The sequence below is a fragment of the Elephantulus edwardii genome, unplaced genomic scaffold (assembly GCF_000299155.1).
Source record: "Elephantulus edwardii isolate Elephantulus edwardi_28Jun2011 unplaced genomic scaffold, EleEdw1.0 scaffold00091, whole genome shotgun sequence".
Lineage (NCBI taxonomy): Eukaryota > Metazoa > Chordata > Mammalia > Macroscelidea > Macroscelididae > Elephantulus > Elephantulus edwardii.
Genome location: NW_006399841.1, coordinates 2,042,068 through 2,058,275, shown reverse-complemented (window position 1 = coordinate 2,058,275; position 16,208 = coordinate 2,042,068). Strand labels below are relative to the sequence as shown.

The following is a 16,208-nucleotide window of genomic DNA, read 5'->3' as shown; positions in this document are numbered from 1 at the left end:
GCCCTCCCATTTTTTACTGACTGTCCCCTGTTTCTGCTCCTTTATTGTTAGTAACAGGAAATGAAGCTTCTTCGAAAACACTGGAAACACTTCAGCAAAGAGTTAAGCGTCAAGAAAATCTACTTCAACGTTGTAAGGAAACGATCCAGTCGCATAAGGAGCAATGTGTTCTGTTAACCAGCGAGAAAGAAGCCCTGCAAGAACAGCTTGACGAAAGACTTCAAGAGCTAGAAAAGATGAAGGTAGAAGCGCAGCTCAGCTTTGTTCTCATTCAGCCCGGCATGGGCTGCGGTCGTCAGGGAAGCCTTCCCATCCTGTGCCGGTGGGATGGGGAGGGTCCTCGGCTGAGCCCACTTGCTCTGGGCTGCCTTTCTTCATAGCACTTTCCATACTTGGGAGACTTTCTGTGCACTTCTCCCTTCTACTAGACCATAATAAGGACCGAGATTAGATAATGTTCTTAGAGTTCTCATAAGAGAAAAACACTTTCTTAGAGATGGAAATGAATTTTTAAACTTTTTTTAGGAGCTTCATATGGCTGAGAAGACTAAGCTTATCACTCAGTTGCGTGATGCAAAGAACTTAATTGAACAGCTTGAACAAGATAAGGTAAAACGAAACAAAAACCCTTACGATACTAAAGTTTGTCAAGGCGCCCCAAAATTTGCTTTGGAAAGCAGCAAGAAGCACTCAGGCTTCTGTTCTCAAAATTATTGCAGCTGCTTCCATGTTAAAAAAAAGTTTCTGTTTTAATTTTCAGTTTTATGTGACTATTAACATGAGTTTTGTATCACGTGTAGCTGATTCCCTCTTGTTGTTTTTAAAAATCTCCGATTTAGGAATGAGAATAACTGTGTACAAGAACTTCGTGTTTACAGGACATCATGACTTCTTAGAGAAAAGTTGTTTTTTTTTGCCAAGACATTGCTGAATGGGAGTGGGAGATACTCTTTAAATATAATAGAAATCGCAAACTTTCTGTCGTAATGGACATAGGTAGTCTCAGTTAAATTGCCCAACAAGGAAAGAAAAGAAAATGTGCATATTGACGTAAAAAGACATTTCTAGAAATTAGTTTTTAAGTCTTCAGATGAGATTAGAGGATCAAGGAAGATTGAGTTTTACCATTCATTGCCTGTTTAGAGTTGGAAAAATAACCACCTATCGCAGCCAAGACAGTTGGAAAAACTGAAGTGTGTTGTTTTTTGGTTTTGTTTTTTGTTTTTTAAAAATGAAGTTTTGTCCTAAGTCGTCCAGCCCCAAATTCTAAGCAGCTTCTGGTTAGTTCTACACCATCCTTCATTTCCTGTGATCTATTGTTTCTTATTGGTGTGTTGAGTGGTCATGTAACTAAGAACATACCAGTTATCTTGTTGTTAAAACCAACTATTAACAATCTCTTCATTCTGTATACTTGCTATTATTTGTTTGCTATTTAAGTGTTCTAAAAAGCCACTTTAAAAAAAATGCTTTTATTATGGAAAATTTAAAACATTGATACAAGTAGAAGAAATTAGTAAAAGGAATTCTTGTGGAGAGCTCTGGTGGCCTAGTGGCAAGAAGCTGCATTGCAATCCCAGAGGCACGTGGTTCAAATCCACCAGATGCTCTGCTGAAGAAGGAGGGACAATCTCCTCCTGTACCAGTCAGATCTGATTTGACGCTACACACACACACACACACACACACACACACACACACACACGGAATTCTTGTAAATCAATCACCCGTTTTCTTAGCCCAAGATTGTTTTATGGTAAATCCAAGAAATGTAATAATTTCTTCCATGACAACTTTAACATAAAGAGAAACCACAACATTTTCTTGATAGTATCTAAAAATGAACAGAAATGTTACCTCAATTTTCCCCCCCTTTTTTATGAATTATTGTTGTTAGTTGCCATTAAATATGACTCATACTGACCCTATGAACAAAAGATCTGAACCCTGTTCTGTCCTGCACCATCCTCATACTTCCTGACACACAGGAGCCCACTGCAGCAGTCGCTGGGTCAGTTCACCTAGTTGAGGGTCTTCCTCTCCTTTGCTGACCCTCCAACCTTCCCAGCATCATGTCCAAGGAACAGCCCCTCCTAGCAACATGCCCGAGGATGTGAGGCGAACTCTTGTCATATTTGCCTCCAAAGAACACTCTGGCTATACTCTCTCCAAGACCTATCTGTTTGTTCTCTTGGCCATCCATGGGATGTTCAGTGCTCTTCTCCAACACCACAGCTCAAAGGCATCGATTATTTTTCTGTCATCCTTATTAATTTCTTCTACCAGAGTACCAGCCAGGCCCAGCCCTTTCTAGCAGCTGAGATCAGACAAGACCAGGAGCTTGTGGGTCGTAGACCTAAGGAACTTCCTCTTATTGTAGCTGGTTGATAGGACTTTTAACACTTCTTTTCATCTGAATGGTCGACTTTGACTACTTTTTCTCTCTTCCTCTCTCTCTGTCTCTTATTCTCCTTCCCTCTTTCTCTCTTCCTCTCTTTTTTCCTCTCTCTCTCCCCCTCCCTTCCTCTCTCTCTCTCTTCTTGTCCCTCCTTCTCTCTCTCTCCCTCCCTTTGCAATTTATTTGTTGAAGACACTGATGGCCTATGGTTTTGTTTGGGGATTTTATACAGTAATGCCCTACTTTACGTTTTGTTATTTGTCTGGTGTATGGAAGATACATATGGAAGAATCAAACTTGATAGCAGAGACCAGTCAATGCTGGATTTAAGGTTATAAACCTTTTAAGGACATAAAATAATTTTCATAAAGCCTAAATATTTTTCAAAGACATATAGTATTATCCCATTTCCTTGTTATTCCTAAACGATCAATTTAATATCTTTTTAAAAATGTCGTTCCTCCCTCCCCCTCCTTGCCTTGATAGTCATTTCTAGAGCAGGTTATCTGGACAGAATGAAGGTAGGAGCACCTAGCGTGTTGGAGGCGTGGGGTACCTCCTTCCTGTTAGTGGAATAAGAGAGACAAAAGCAGGTAGATATGTACCACATTAGGCCCGTCCAGTGTGGCAGCAGCCTGACGCTCTCAGCAACCCCTGGCCGTCGCTGCGCTACAGGACTAATCGGTAATTGTAGTTATAATGGTCCTGAGCCAAGTACAAAAGATTCTATTTTAAGTAAGTATGACCAGCACTGAGGTAGGGAGGTCTGTGGTGGCCTCGTGGTAAGAAGTCGCGCTGCCAGTCCTAAGGTGCACTCCATTCGAGCCCACCAGCTGTCCTCTGTAGAAAGGATACGCAGCCTCCTCCTAGAAGAGTTAAGGCCTTTGAAAACCCTCTGGTCAACTGTAAGTTGATTCTGACTCAACAGCACACAAGAAGATAGAGACATTATAGTACATATACAGAAGAATGAGAAAATAATCTTTACCTGATATTAATCTAATATTAAAAGGTTTTAATAACGAAACTCCCTAATGTCATGCAAGTAACCAAGGTTGTGTATGGATCATACGACATTCTTTATTTCGTTTGTGAGATCATGCAGTAACTCTTCGCGTCGTACAGTGAGAAATAAGTCCTTTGAGTTCACCGTGCGCTGTCAGCGGTGCAGTCTTGTCACACAGATGCTTATGGATCTGCATTTATGCTCAGGGGATGGTAATAGCCGAGACGAAACGTCAGATGCACGAAACCCTGGAGATGAAAGAAGAGGAGATCGCCCAGCTTCGTACGCGCATCAAACAGATGACAACCCAGGGAGAGGAGTTACGGGAACAGAAAGAAAAGTTTGAGAGAGCTGGTAAGAACTCCCCAGGGCTTGCTTGTTGTATGTTGGAGTAAAACATAATTTCAAATGCTTGACCAGCAGAAAATTCTTTCTTTTAAAATGAATAGCCATCCAGACCCTTTCTCCATCACTGCCCTGTGCTGGAGGAGGTACAGGTTGGCAGGCTGCGGACAGTGGTCCCTCCAGGCTGATAGGAGGTGACCCCTAAGCTAGGAAAGATTTTTACAGTTTTAAATGATTAAAAAAGAAGATGTGACAGGCAATAATATGTGGCCTGGAAAGCCTAAAATATTTACTGTTTGGCCCTTTATAGAAAAAAATTTACTTATTCCTGCCTTAGAATATCAGAAATTTAAATTTATACTTTTGCAAGTCTCAAATGAAGGCTCTGCTTACTTATTAATTAATATTTTACAGATGCTCTGCCATAAATCAAAATCTTAAAATCTTTTTTCAGTGGGGATCCGTAAACATTTTAGTGTGTGCGCAGTGGCATAGTGATTTAGGCACAATACATTTTAAGGCGGTAAAGTGTAGAAACAAGCAAGGATCCTAGGAAAAGAGAAATACTGGAAAGAGCAGAGAGCACACTGAGCTCCGATGCCTTCATCCCACTGATGATGGGAGTCTCGTAGCAGAAAGGTGGAATGACACACGGTTCAGAAGCATCACATCAACACACAGAGACACTGTAGTTCACGGTGGATGTGTGATCACAGGAAAACCATTCTTGTGAAGTGACAAATGACACTGAATTTCAAAGGAACTGACTACTGAATGTTTATAAGGTGAGTAGCTGAGTTTAGATTTTGACGTACAAAAAGCCAGGAAGACGTAATAGGAAAACTTGGATGTCTTAGAAGCTAGTGTTTTATGTAGGAAGAAAGGAAATGTGAAGTCATTCTTGGAAGCAGATCTAGAAACTAAATATGAGATGCTGAGAGCATTAACCACTTTTGACTTGCAGAAGGAAAAGTGTAGACTCTGCAGAATTAGGTGTCTCATCAGGTTGGAGAGTAGTGGAGAAGAAATAGAAATCTAAGGTGACTCCACGGGTTTAAACGTAGGACACTAATCAATAGTGTCATTGACAGAAATGCTGAAGGTGGAATAGAAAATCTTCCTGGGGATGTTGAAGATCAGAGACTGATGAGGAATTTCCTTGGGTACCTTACGTCTGGACTGGCCTTGAGCTTTCCAGAGAGAACTCATTTGTAAGATTTTGGACATAAGAACTTGGAGAAAGTTTGTCAGTCAGTCTTGAGTTGAATCGTAGAATTTAGTTCATAAGCGATACTTGATTTCCCCGGAAGACTGGCTTTGTAGTGGTTGCTGATAATGGTGGCAGAAGCCGCAGCAGCAACTCCTAAACTGAATCACCCTCAGCCTCCGGCAGCGACAGCACAGCAGAGCGCCCAGCGCTCCCACCACCCCCTCTGTCACTCACTGTCAAGTGCATTCCCACCGACCAGCACAACTACAAGTGACTTCATGCAGAGCGCTGTGGACCTGCTGCATTTGTATTTACTGGTTTATTTACTCATATCTAATTCTAACAGTTTTTTGTGATGTTATTATCCTCCTTTTCCAAGTGAGAAAACCTGCTAAACAAAACTTAAGTAACTTGCCTACATTTATGTCAAGAGATTAAGTCAGGATTTGAACTCAGGCATTTTTTACTCCAAAGTCCGTTTTCTTATCCGTGGAGGGCGTGACTCTGGCAGAGAGAAGACAGTGAGGAGGAAAGAAGAAGTTACCAAAGACGTTATAGAAACTGTGGATAGCTCTACTTTTTTTTTTTTTAATATGTAAGCAGTGTTTCAAGAAATGGGAGAGGTACAGAGTGACAATATGAAAAATGTCTTTGAATGTGGTAAGGATTTGATTTCAAGGATGGGATTTTTTTTTTTAAGTTGCTGTCGTTTTCTCTTCTCCAAAACACAAAAGTAACATGTTTTATCTTTAAGTGAGATTTCCCCAAACCTGTATTTTCTAGAAATATTTGCTTGTCTGTATGTCAAAGAAACTTTTCTGTAAATAATACTGTTGAAATAGAAAATAGCAATACCAAAAGAGAATTAAAATTGAAGTTTCTTAATGCACATATTGCTTTAGATAGTCTTTGGACTATATAGTTGTTAAGTGGGTTCATAGATAGTTTAAAAAATTTTAACAAAGTCATGCGTATGAAAGGTATGATATAAAGTTGAAACAGACTAATTTTATATTGAACATGTTGGTGTTGATTCTGAACAGAATTGTTCAAATACAAAATGGTTCTTAAACAGTTACTCTACATAAACCAATTAAAGAAAAATTCCAGTTAAGCACTAAAAAGAAGAAAAGGCCAATGTAAAGGCAGGAGTTTCCCTAAATAGTCCTTGAACATCATCTCATTCTTGAGGAATTCAATTGCTCTATTAAATATTTGTCTTTCTCTTTATTAGATTTAAAATTCAAAGGTTAAAAACATAAGTGCTGTTTGTAAAAAGGAAACATTCACATCTTTAAGGCCTGCCGTTGTTAGGAATTTTTAAAGTAAATGTTATCCATATAGAATAATTATCAAAGAATATGAACTCTCCAAATGCATCTTAACTGTAAAAATTGAACTCTGATGTTGTTACTATTTCTTGACATGTGGATATCAGCAGACAAATGGCTTCTTCCTTTGACTTGCTTATTCTGGACACCAGAGTTGGCTCAAGTCCATTCCTCACTACTTTTTTTTGAAAACAATCTATTGCGTGTTCCTCTAGGTTTTTCTAGATGAACTGATGCCTGCCACATGTTAGAGAACAAAGCAAATCTGGTTTTATTAGGAATACTTTGACAATAAAGTGTGGAGACAGAAAGGTGACATGCCTGCTTTAGGGTGCTGTATCAAACTGTTGCAACTGAAAATGTCTCTCCTGCCTAGTGCTAATGTTAGGCATTTTTCTTAACTATAATACAATACAATAGCACTCTAATTTTGTGAAAATAATTTATTTTAGTGGCTAAAAAAAGAAATGTGTTTGTTGCAGGCACTTTGCTACAACTGTTCATCGTGTCCCTTTGTAGATGTTACTTAAGCAAGCACAGATGATCATATTTTCTAGCAACTGGATTTTGAACTTGAAGTCCAAGGCTTCAGATCTAAGTGCACAGTGCTCTATTAAGTGCTAGGTACCAAAACGAATTGCCTAGAACATTGTCCAGGCAGCACTAAAATAACGTAGTGCTGTCGCGTTGTCCCATCTCCTACCTAGCAGACTTTGTTAGCGACGCCAACTCTCAGCTCCCCACAGCACTGAAGGAGAATTAGCAAAAGCTACTGAATTTCACACTGGGTCTTGACCATCCTCTGTGTGTGGATATGTGTAGGCGTATGTTGTGGTGGTTGTGTGGTGTAGAGTCGGAACCAGCCTGTCGCTGGTCTCTGGCAGGTTTTCAGAGGCAGTTAATCCTACAGGAGGAGACTGCCAACCTTCTCCCGCCCCACTTCTCCTGAGCAGCGGCAGGTGGCCTCAAACTGCATGCGTTTGGGATTGCAGTGCATCTTCCTGCCACTAGGCCACCAGGGCTCCCTGTATATTTTAGCCAGAAAAGGGTATGGCAAGCCAAAAAAATTAGCAAATCAAGAAAATGAAAGTACAGCAGGGTTGTTGCGGTGCATTTCCATTTAGCCTTCTTCCCAAGTCCTTATTTTCACGTAGTTGCAGTCCTGTTTGTGCACACGGTTCGGTCGGGTGCCTCCCCCTCTCCTCGGGGAGCACTTTCTCATATTGCTAAAATACTAACATTTCAATGGCTGTGTCAGAGCACATGCTCATCATTTACCTCACCACTTCCCTGTTGGTCGACATCTAAACTGCTGTAGATTTTTGCTCTTAGGAATAATACTACAGTAACTTTGTGATACAGCTTCTTTCTTCCCTTTGAATTTTTTCTTTTTCCCTTCTAGTAAGTTCTTCCCAATCCTTTTGCTAGTCACCTTTAAGTTCTTTAAATGCGTAGTGGTTGGTGTTGTTTGGTGCTGCTGTGGGTTTTGTGTTGTTACTCACTGTTGCCACTGGTATGGGTACAGACGGAACCCACATCACAGTGCAGTCCAGTCCCAGCCCCGCTGAAAGGTTCTTCACTGCAGTTATGCAGTGACTAAATGGCTCTGTTTGAACTGGGCAAGTTTCCAGAATACACTAACGTATGTAAATCCTGTTTCCCTTTTATGTCCTCTGTCATTGCTGAAGGTATCTGTTTTGTGGCTGTATTGTAAAACTTAAGACTAATTCATAACATCCTTTGCTTTTTTTATTGCAATGCAGTGTTTATGCAGGAAAAAAGGTTTTTAATTCATTTGTGTAGCATAAATCTGGTAAACCAAAGACATCTTTTCAGTGGGACATATTTATTTGATGTTTGGAAGACCCTTAAAAAGAGAATTTATAGATCTAAATAGTGCGTAAGAATTAAGTGTATTTACTTAACAAAACCCAAATTATGTGTGTATTAAAGAGCTTTGTTAGTCTTTAGTTTATGGACCAGAGTTTTCTTATAGTCCTGAGTCTCACCAAGCATCTTGTTTTTGTGCGTCCACACGTGCCAATAAGTGAATCATGGTGCCTTTCCCAAGCCTTGTACGAACAGGACTGGGGTAAGGGCTGTTTTTGTTTCTGATCATGAGTATCTAGAAAATGCTTTAACCAGGAAAATTCCATGTTTCTCAGGCAATATAAAATGTGAACTAAAGTGCAATTTAAGTATGCTGTTAGATGATTATTATGTAACTATTGTAGCTCTAAATGAATATCTGCTGGGAAAATTTATTAGTTTGGATGGAAGTTTCTTTCGGTGCAGATTTTCCATAGGTCCTTGATCTATTTTGTTTTTCTATTTTTAGTGTGTTTATGTCCCCAGCATTGTCACTCTTATTGGAAAGCCTTAACAACTAGAAGAACACATTTCCTAGCTTCAGGGCTGTATTTTTTGTTTCATCTTTAACTTAGTGTTTTTCTAGATCAGCTGGTGGATAGCTTTGAAAAATTTGACAGATAAATTTTCATGATTACTCTAACAAGTAGAAATTTTTACAGATTTACAGATTTTTTTTAATATCAAATCTTAGTTTTAAAAATGACTTTTGTTACACACTTTGGAAATGGCTTACAAGCTAAATTTCCATTGGAAACATGTTAAATTTCTCGAGTCCTAATTGATACAAAAGTGTTGCACTGTCTTGCTTCTACCACTGGGTGGTGATATTCTCTATGTGTTTATTTGTAAGCTTGCACGCTTTCTCTTTTCTGTCTTTGACTTTAAATTGAAACCCTTAGGATTTCAAAGAACATTTGCGTATGTGTATTCTATATATTGATGTCTGTTATATTATAAATTAAAACAAGTTTTAAAATATTTTTTCAATTGATTTAAAACAGCAACTCATTACATGTTGTTGTTGTTTGATGCTGTCGAGTCGTAGAGGACTCATAGCGACCCTGTGAACGAACAGCCTGAGCACTGTTCGTACATGGAGTTTCCAGAGGCAGGCCATTTCGGAAGTGGATGCCGCTCCTGCTTCCAGGCTCATTACATGTTAACCTATTTTTAATGAAAAATATCTATATCTTCCCAAACAAACAATACATAGAAAGAATGCCATTGCTTTATAGTTTTGCATATCTCATTGTTTGATGTAATGAAGATAACTAGATTCTCACACCTGCTTCTCTGTCGTTGTGTCTGAAATACATGAAGAAAATCTTCACACTCAGAGATGTTTGGAAAAGGCTGAATCTGGCAGCCCGTCTAAAAGGGTCTCAGGATTCTTCAGATCAGAGAACTTCTTCGATAGGTTTCCATGTTTCTTCACAAAAGAAGTTTCTGATAGTGTGGGAATCCTACCAAACAAAATTATAATTTGGCTACTTTTCCGTTGATTTGATTCTTTGAATGCTGTGTTTCCTTGCAGCTTTTTTGCTGTAATAAAGACACAGACGCCAGCGTACTAATTGATTCTCATTGGCATTAATCAGCTTCTCAGGATCCACAGTTAATCCGCAAGGTGGCAGCTCTTTCACACTTGTGCTTCTTCTCCTTCCCTGCAGTGGAGTGGAGGTGGGTCTGAGTCCAGGAGGGTTCTGTGGGTCAGTGCAATAAAACTGTTATTTAGGAGCTCCACATTCCGGCATTTGTTGTTATTACTGGTGAGGATGAGGAAGGACAGTAGAAGCACCTGCCTCTGCATTCTTCTTAACTTACCTCGTCCTGTTTCTTTGCTTCCTATATAGCACTCCTATGACCTCAGCTGTCTTTTTGCGAAGCATTGTTTATATCACCCAGTGTCTAGCATATGCTTGGCAGATGGCAAGCCTCCAGTAAATATTTGATGAATGAGTAGTTTGACTGTTGAGCCGTAGATTGCAAGCCTTTGTAATTTAACTCACACGGTGAACATGAGTCCACTTATATTATTTCCGTGGCTGTGAGAAGACTTTTACTGAAACGAAAAGTGAGGCAGTAACGAAAAGGCCTGCCTAGTGTTTGACTTAACTGGCAGAGGGCTCTTCCTCAGGTTCATTCACTTAGGGAACGAATGGTCATGGCCTCCCCCTGTTAAGTAAAAATTGCCTGAGATACATTGAATTTTGCTTTGGAAGAACATACGTGTTCTTGCAACCCGCAGCGGCGGCAGCTGGTGGTTCACGCTTCCCGTCCTGTCGATGTGTGCTGTGCCTGTGGTCGTGCGAGCATCCTTGCATGTTGGCAGAAGACTCTTTGGCCTTGGCTGATGCACGCTTTCTCTCTCCCTTTCCAGCCCCCTGCCCTCACACCTGTCCTCTGTAGGTAATTGAAAACTTAATTGAGCACATCTTTCACATTTATACCAAAATCTTAGCACAGTTTCACTTTGGAAAGATTGAGGAATTCACTTTTAGGATGTTGCAAGCTCTGGAGAACAGTTGAGGTGCTTGGAGATTTCAGAATCAGAAGGTGGGTCCTTTCTGACTCATTAGTAAGTAAAACACCTTCGTTAGTAAGGATATTCTCCTTCGTGGGACTCCCTGTTGCAGACAGACTTGTTGTCATGAAGTGATTTTGTTTCTGGTACAATGTAGAATCCAAAATAAGATAGAAGTAGTTTTCAAAAATTGGGTGTATGCAGCTTAGTTTAATGCTTTTAACATTTTTCCATGCTTCGAATGACCTTGAGATGGGATGGAGAGGGAAAGTGATGAGTTTTTAGAAGTCTATCAGAGAGGCACAAAACAAACTACATTTTTTTTTTAAATTAGAAGCCATCAATCAGTAACTGATTGGCTCAGGAATTTTGGTTTAGTAAGATATATTATTGCTCAACTTAAGTTGAATCTACAATCAGTATTTGTAGTTTTAAAAATATTGCAAGATGTAAAGATTGTTCCTTAAACCCAGTATTGTAAGTCTGTAATCAGGTCTGTGTATTTAAGTCATTTTATCACCTAAATTGAATATTTCATTGAAAATTTCAATTTCTCAATTACTATAGTTGAATGAAGATGTTGAATTAAAAGACTTCAAAGTGTAGGATTTTCTATATTTCCAAAGTTGTATGATTCTCTGACGTGATGATTCAAATTGAGAGGAAAAAGTGAAATTCAAATGATGAAAACCGTGGAACCAGAGTTGTCCTACTTTAATTATATGTGATGGGTAAAGGTGATTGAGAAGGACTATTTTAGTGAATTAAACACTACAATTAGAGTATATAGGAGAATATACAAAACTTACTGGATGTGGTTGAAAACTCAAAAATGATAATCTCTACATAGGAACATTGAGGGCATAGATTTTTTTTTCTGTCTGAAAAAATAACACTATGTTTATTTTTATACTGTGCTGTATTCTGTAATTTAAAAAATAAAACAGGAGAAATTCACTTGGTATAGGCCTTATCCAGGTTTGTTTTATTTTTCTTAATTGATAAAGGTTTAAACCTTAAATTATCTTTTGTTGGAAGAAATTTTTCTCCAGGCTCTCCTGAAATCTGTTTTAGCTATTTCTGTGAGAGGCTTACAAATCTCTGCTCCAGTGTTCTAATGGTGTTTAAATTTTTTTTAAAAAATTATTTTGTTGTGTGTATGTGTGTACCATCAAATCTGTTCTGACTGGTACAGGAGGAGATTGTTCCTCCTTCTCCAGCAGAGTACCTGGTGGCTTTGAACCGCTCACTTCTGGTATTGCAGTGCGGCTTCTTGCCACTAGGCAACCAGAGCTCACCTCTAATGGCGTTTAGATAGTTTTTAAAAATGTTTTCCTTTTCCAGATTAACAATCAATGCAGACTAAGCAGTGAACATTAAATTACCATTTAAGTGAGACAACCAGTTTATTATCACTGGCATGCATTTTTTTCTGCAATTCGTAGTGAAAAGAGTAGCTGAATAAAAGAAAAGACTTTCTTTAAATGTTTCTTTTCTAACATATTTGTGTTTACAGATTAAGGATTATCACCTGTTTGCAGACAAATGCCAGTGATAGAGTTCAACCTTTTAAAAAATAATTTTAGCTAATTATTTTTACAATATCCCTTTGGAATTTAGACCCATTTGAGCATTATTTTATGTTAATCATATAAAATGGACATATTGGATAGTTGTTTTAAATATCAAAGGTACGTGATTGCCAGAGCTTTTTTTCTTTTCATGGTGTTGAACCAAGTTAAGTTGCCTTTTCCTGTCATTACCAAGGATTAGCCCCTCCTTAGCCTTTGTACGGACCCAATGAAATTTGCTTTTAAGAAAATGCTTTACAACAGATGTTTGCAGTTCCTAGGCCTAAACCACTGTCTGCTGAGCCAAGTTGGGATACCAATAAAAGACCATTTTTCTGAGATGTCGTGGATTGACGTTTCCACATTTCTCAGACAACTGAGAGTGAAAACACCACCCACAAGTCAGCTTCATATGTCAGTGCACTGCTTTCCATGGACAGAGATTTCTTGATAGGATTTTTTTAAAAAGCCATGTTGGAAACTGATGCTTAGTTTTCAGTTTATCTCTGTGGTAAAGTCTGGGTTTCTGTTCCGTGAAGTGGCTGAAAGAGATAATCTAGGAAGACAGTGGTACAATTTTCACATGGTATCATTATACCGGGGTGTGTGTGTGTGCTTGTGTGCACACGTGTGCATGTTCAGGTATGTGCACATATGAATATCTTCATAAATATGTGCTGGGAAAGAAAAGGAAGTAAAAAAATAACTATGCACTGAGCACATACATATAGACAGACTATTAGGTACGAAGTCACCTAACTGCTGTTTAATTTTGTTTGATGTTACCTGAGCTATTCTTTCAAACTTTCATTGCTTTAGCTTTGTTGCAGGACCTGAATTATCTAAGAACTCCCTGCTAGTAATTCCTTTTACTCAATGTTATAGGAGGTTGAAGTTTATGTCTATTGAGTTGGAAACAGCAAGACTTATGAACACAGAAAAGTACAGTTTGATTTTTTAAATTGACCACTAAATATTAAAAAACAAACCCCAAACTCCCTTTCTTTCATCATGTGATTGTTGTTGTCATTGTGTGCTGTTGGGTCAGGCTTGACTCATAGCTGACCCTCCAGCAGGTTTTCAGAGACCATAAATCACAGTGGAGATCACTCATCTTTCTTTCACAGAGCAGGATTCAAGCCACCTGCCTTTGGGCCATCAGTGCAGCTCCTTTCCGCTAGGCCACCAAAGCTCCCGATTGTACAGTTAAGGGGTTTTAAAAACAGGGTTTGCTCCATAATCATTTTTCTATTTTAAAGAAATATCCTTTTGAATATACAAAGTGATCTCTTACCACCAAGTCCATTTCTACTCATGGCAACCCTGAAAAACAGTAGAACTTTCCATAGTGTTTCCAAGGTTACAGCCTCATTTTCCCCGTTGAATGACCTGTAGGTTTGAACTACCAATCTTCTATTAGCATCTAAATCCTTTAACAGCTACACCCCCCAGACTCCTTGAATTGTTTGAAGTTATATATTGCTGTTGAATATACAACTGTGTATTCTATGCTGTTGAATATACAACTGTGTATGCTGTGTGCCTTTTAGTTGAAACCAACCCTTAGCACGTATTCAGAGGCTGTAAATAGCACAGCAGATTGCCCGTCTTTCTCCTGTGGAGCAGCTGGTGGGTTCAAGTTGGTGTGTCTTTAGGTTGTCAGCGCAACTCCTTACCGATAAACTACCAGGGCTCCCCAAATAAGATATAGTATTACCTAATTATTTATAATAAATGCATTTTAAGATACTTTATAGAAATACAGACAAGTTTTCATTTTAAAAAGTTTTTCTTTTTAAAAGGACGTTGGTAATGTAATATTTTTTTTTTCAAATTGCTGAGTGTAGGTTCATGAAAACAGCCAAACTCAGAACTCAACAACTGATTGTTTCTGTTTTTTGTGTTTTTCTTATTTCCCCCCAATTGATTTCCGTGACTTAGACATTTCTTGCGGTTTTGTTAAACAACCCAGAAAATACCACTTGACTGAGAACCATGACCAGAATTCTTAAGCTTGTCTTGCTCCTGCTTCTCTTCGCTCCTTTTTCCTGAATGTAGACCTTAGTCCCGTGATAGTAGCCTTGCGATACTTGTCTTCTGCTGTTTCCACTATAGCTTTTGAGGAACTTGAAAAAGCCTTGAGTACAGCCCAGAAAACAGAAGACGCACGGAAGAAAATGAAGGCAGAAATGGACGAACAAATCAAAGCCATTGAGAAAACGAGCGAGGCAGAGCGTGTCAGCCTTCAGCAGGAGTTAAGTCGAGTCAAACTGGAAGTTGTGGACATAATGAAAGTAAGGGGATTCTAAACTGAAGTGACTAACAATTTCGAAAGTGACTTTTGATGTTTCCCTCATAATCTTTGGCTGTAGTGAAGATTTAATTTGCCTTTTAGACCCTGATGTTTATAGCTTCTACTTGAGGTCCTTGGATCTGTTATCTGGCTCCCTCAGCAGGTGGCCTCTGCAGAAGCTGACCAAGTAGGCTCTTGCCTGATGTGGGCTTGAGGAAATATGGGAGAAAGTGAGTAGGGGACTAGGTTGACTCTTTTGAGTTGTTTTAAAGGCTCCTTATTATTTGAGGTTCTGGTTACTCTTAAAGTAAGTTGTAAATGGAAATACCATTTATCCCAGCATTTCTACTACTAGAAATATACCTTAGTATATTAAAATATATGTATATATATACACACACACCCCCACACCCATGTTTATTGCTGTTTTATTCACAATAGCAAAGAGATGGAAGCGACTACCAACAAATAAATTAATAGAAAAACTATGGTATAGTCACACAATGGAATACTACGCAGCACCGAAAAACAAGGAACTAATAAAATATTATGCAACATGGATGACCCTGGGGGACATTATGCTAGTTAGTGAAATACTTAGTCACAAAAGGATAAATACGGCATAATGCCACTGTTCTAAAATAGGACTGACACAGGAGTTGAGAGGAAACTAAGAGGGGATAAATAATGAACACTGTATTAGAACAGATGAAGGAAAGAACTGTTTAACAGTAATATATATATATATATATACTGTCCAGAATAAGAGGTGCATTAACGAAGTGGACTGGCAGGGGAGTGAGGGAGGAAATTATGTAACAGTGAATGAATTTTTTTTTTTAAAATTGAACTGGGTGGATAGGGAGGAAAATGTTCAACAGTGAATTAATGAAAATCCAACTTTTGTAAACTTTTGTTAAAATCACAATTGAAAAAAAAATACAAAGAGACCTCAATTTCAAAGTTAATTAATTTTACCTCTAGGTAAAAGCTTATAAAGCAAATTTGTTCCTCATTTAACAATTTGCATGCATATGGTTTTATGCACTTGGTTGTAGTCCCCTCAGTGTGCCAACATTCTCCCTGGTTCACTGTGGGCTTACCATTTCCCGCTGCCCAGCTTTCCAGGCCCTTCTGCCTTCTGAATTTGACTCCTGGGCAGACACTGCCCTTTTGGGTTACACGCAGGTGAACTGAGAGTTTATCTTTATCAGGATTAGTGTTCACTTTCTAGGCTTGCCTCTGCCATGACTGCTGTAAGGTGGCATCTGGGGATGAGTTCGGTTCCAGGCTTAAAGGGTGTCTAAGGGCCATATTCTTAAAGTTCCACAGTCTAGTTGACCAGTACATTTGTTGTTCATGATAAACCTTTTTTTTTTTAAACCCTTGTTTCTCATTCGTTGTCTCCCTCACTCATTGTCCTCAAGTTGAAAGTAGATAACCCTCCCAGTGGGTTTTCAGAGGCTGTTAATTGCACAGGAGGAGATTGCCCATCTTTCTTCTGCAGAAAAGCAGGTGGATTCACACACCTTGTCTTTTGTTACCAGCATGGCTTCTTACTCGCTAGCTCAGCAGAGCACCCCAGACTTTGAAGACGTGGATCTTCTTATATATTCAGTGAGCTTGTCAGCGCTCCCATTTTATTGGTAATTTTATTT

The 16,208-nt window shown here is 38.9% G+C and overlaps 1 protein-coding gene across 2 annotated transcripts in view; it reads left to right on the top strand.

Moving 5' to 3' along the window:
* Positions 1-16,208, top strand: part of GOLGA4 (golgin A4) — an 82,275-nt gene that overhangs the window by 25,472 nt on the left and 40,595 nt on the right. For both annotated transcript variants that reach the window (XM_006890597.1, XM_006890598.1), the window contains 4 exons: positions 52-242; positions 526-609; positions 3,611-3,758; positions 14,373-14,551. In XM_006890597.1, the coding sequence (XP_006890659.1) occupies positions 52-242; positions 526-609; positions 3,611-3,758; positions 14,373-14,551 (602 nt within the window). The remainder of the gene's footprint in view (positions 1-51; positions 243-525; positions 610-3,610; positions 3,759-14,372; positions 14,552-16,208) is intronic.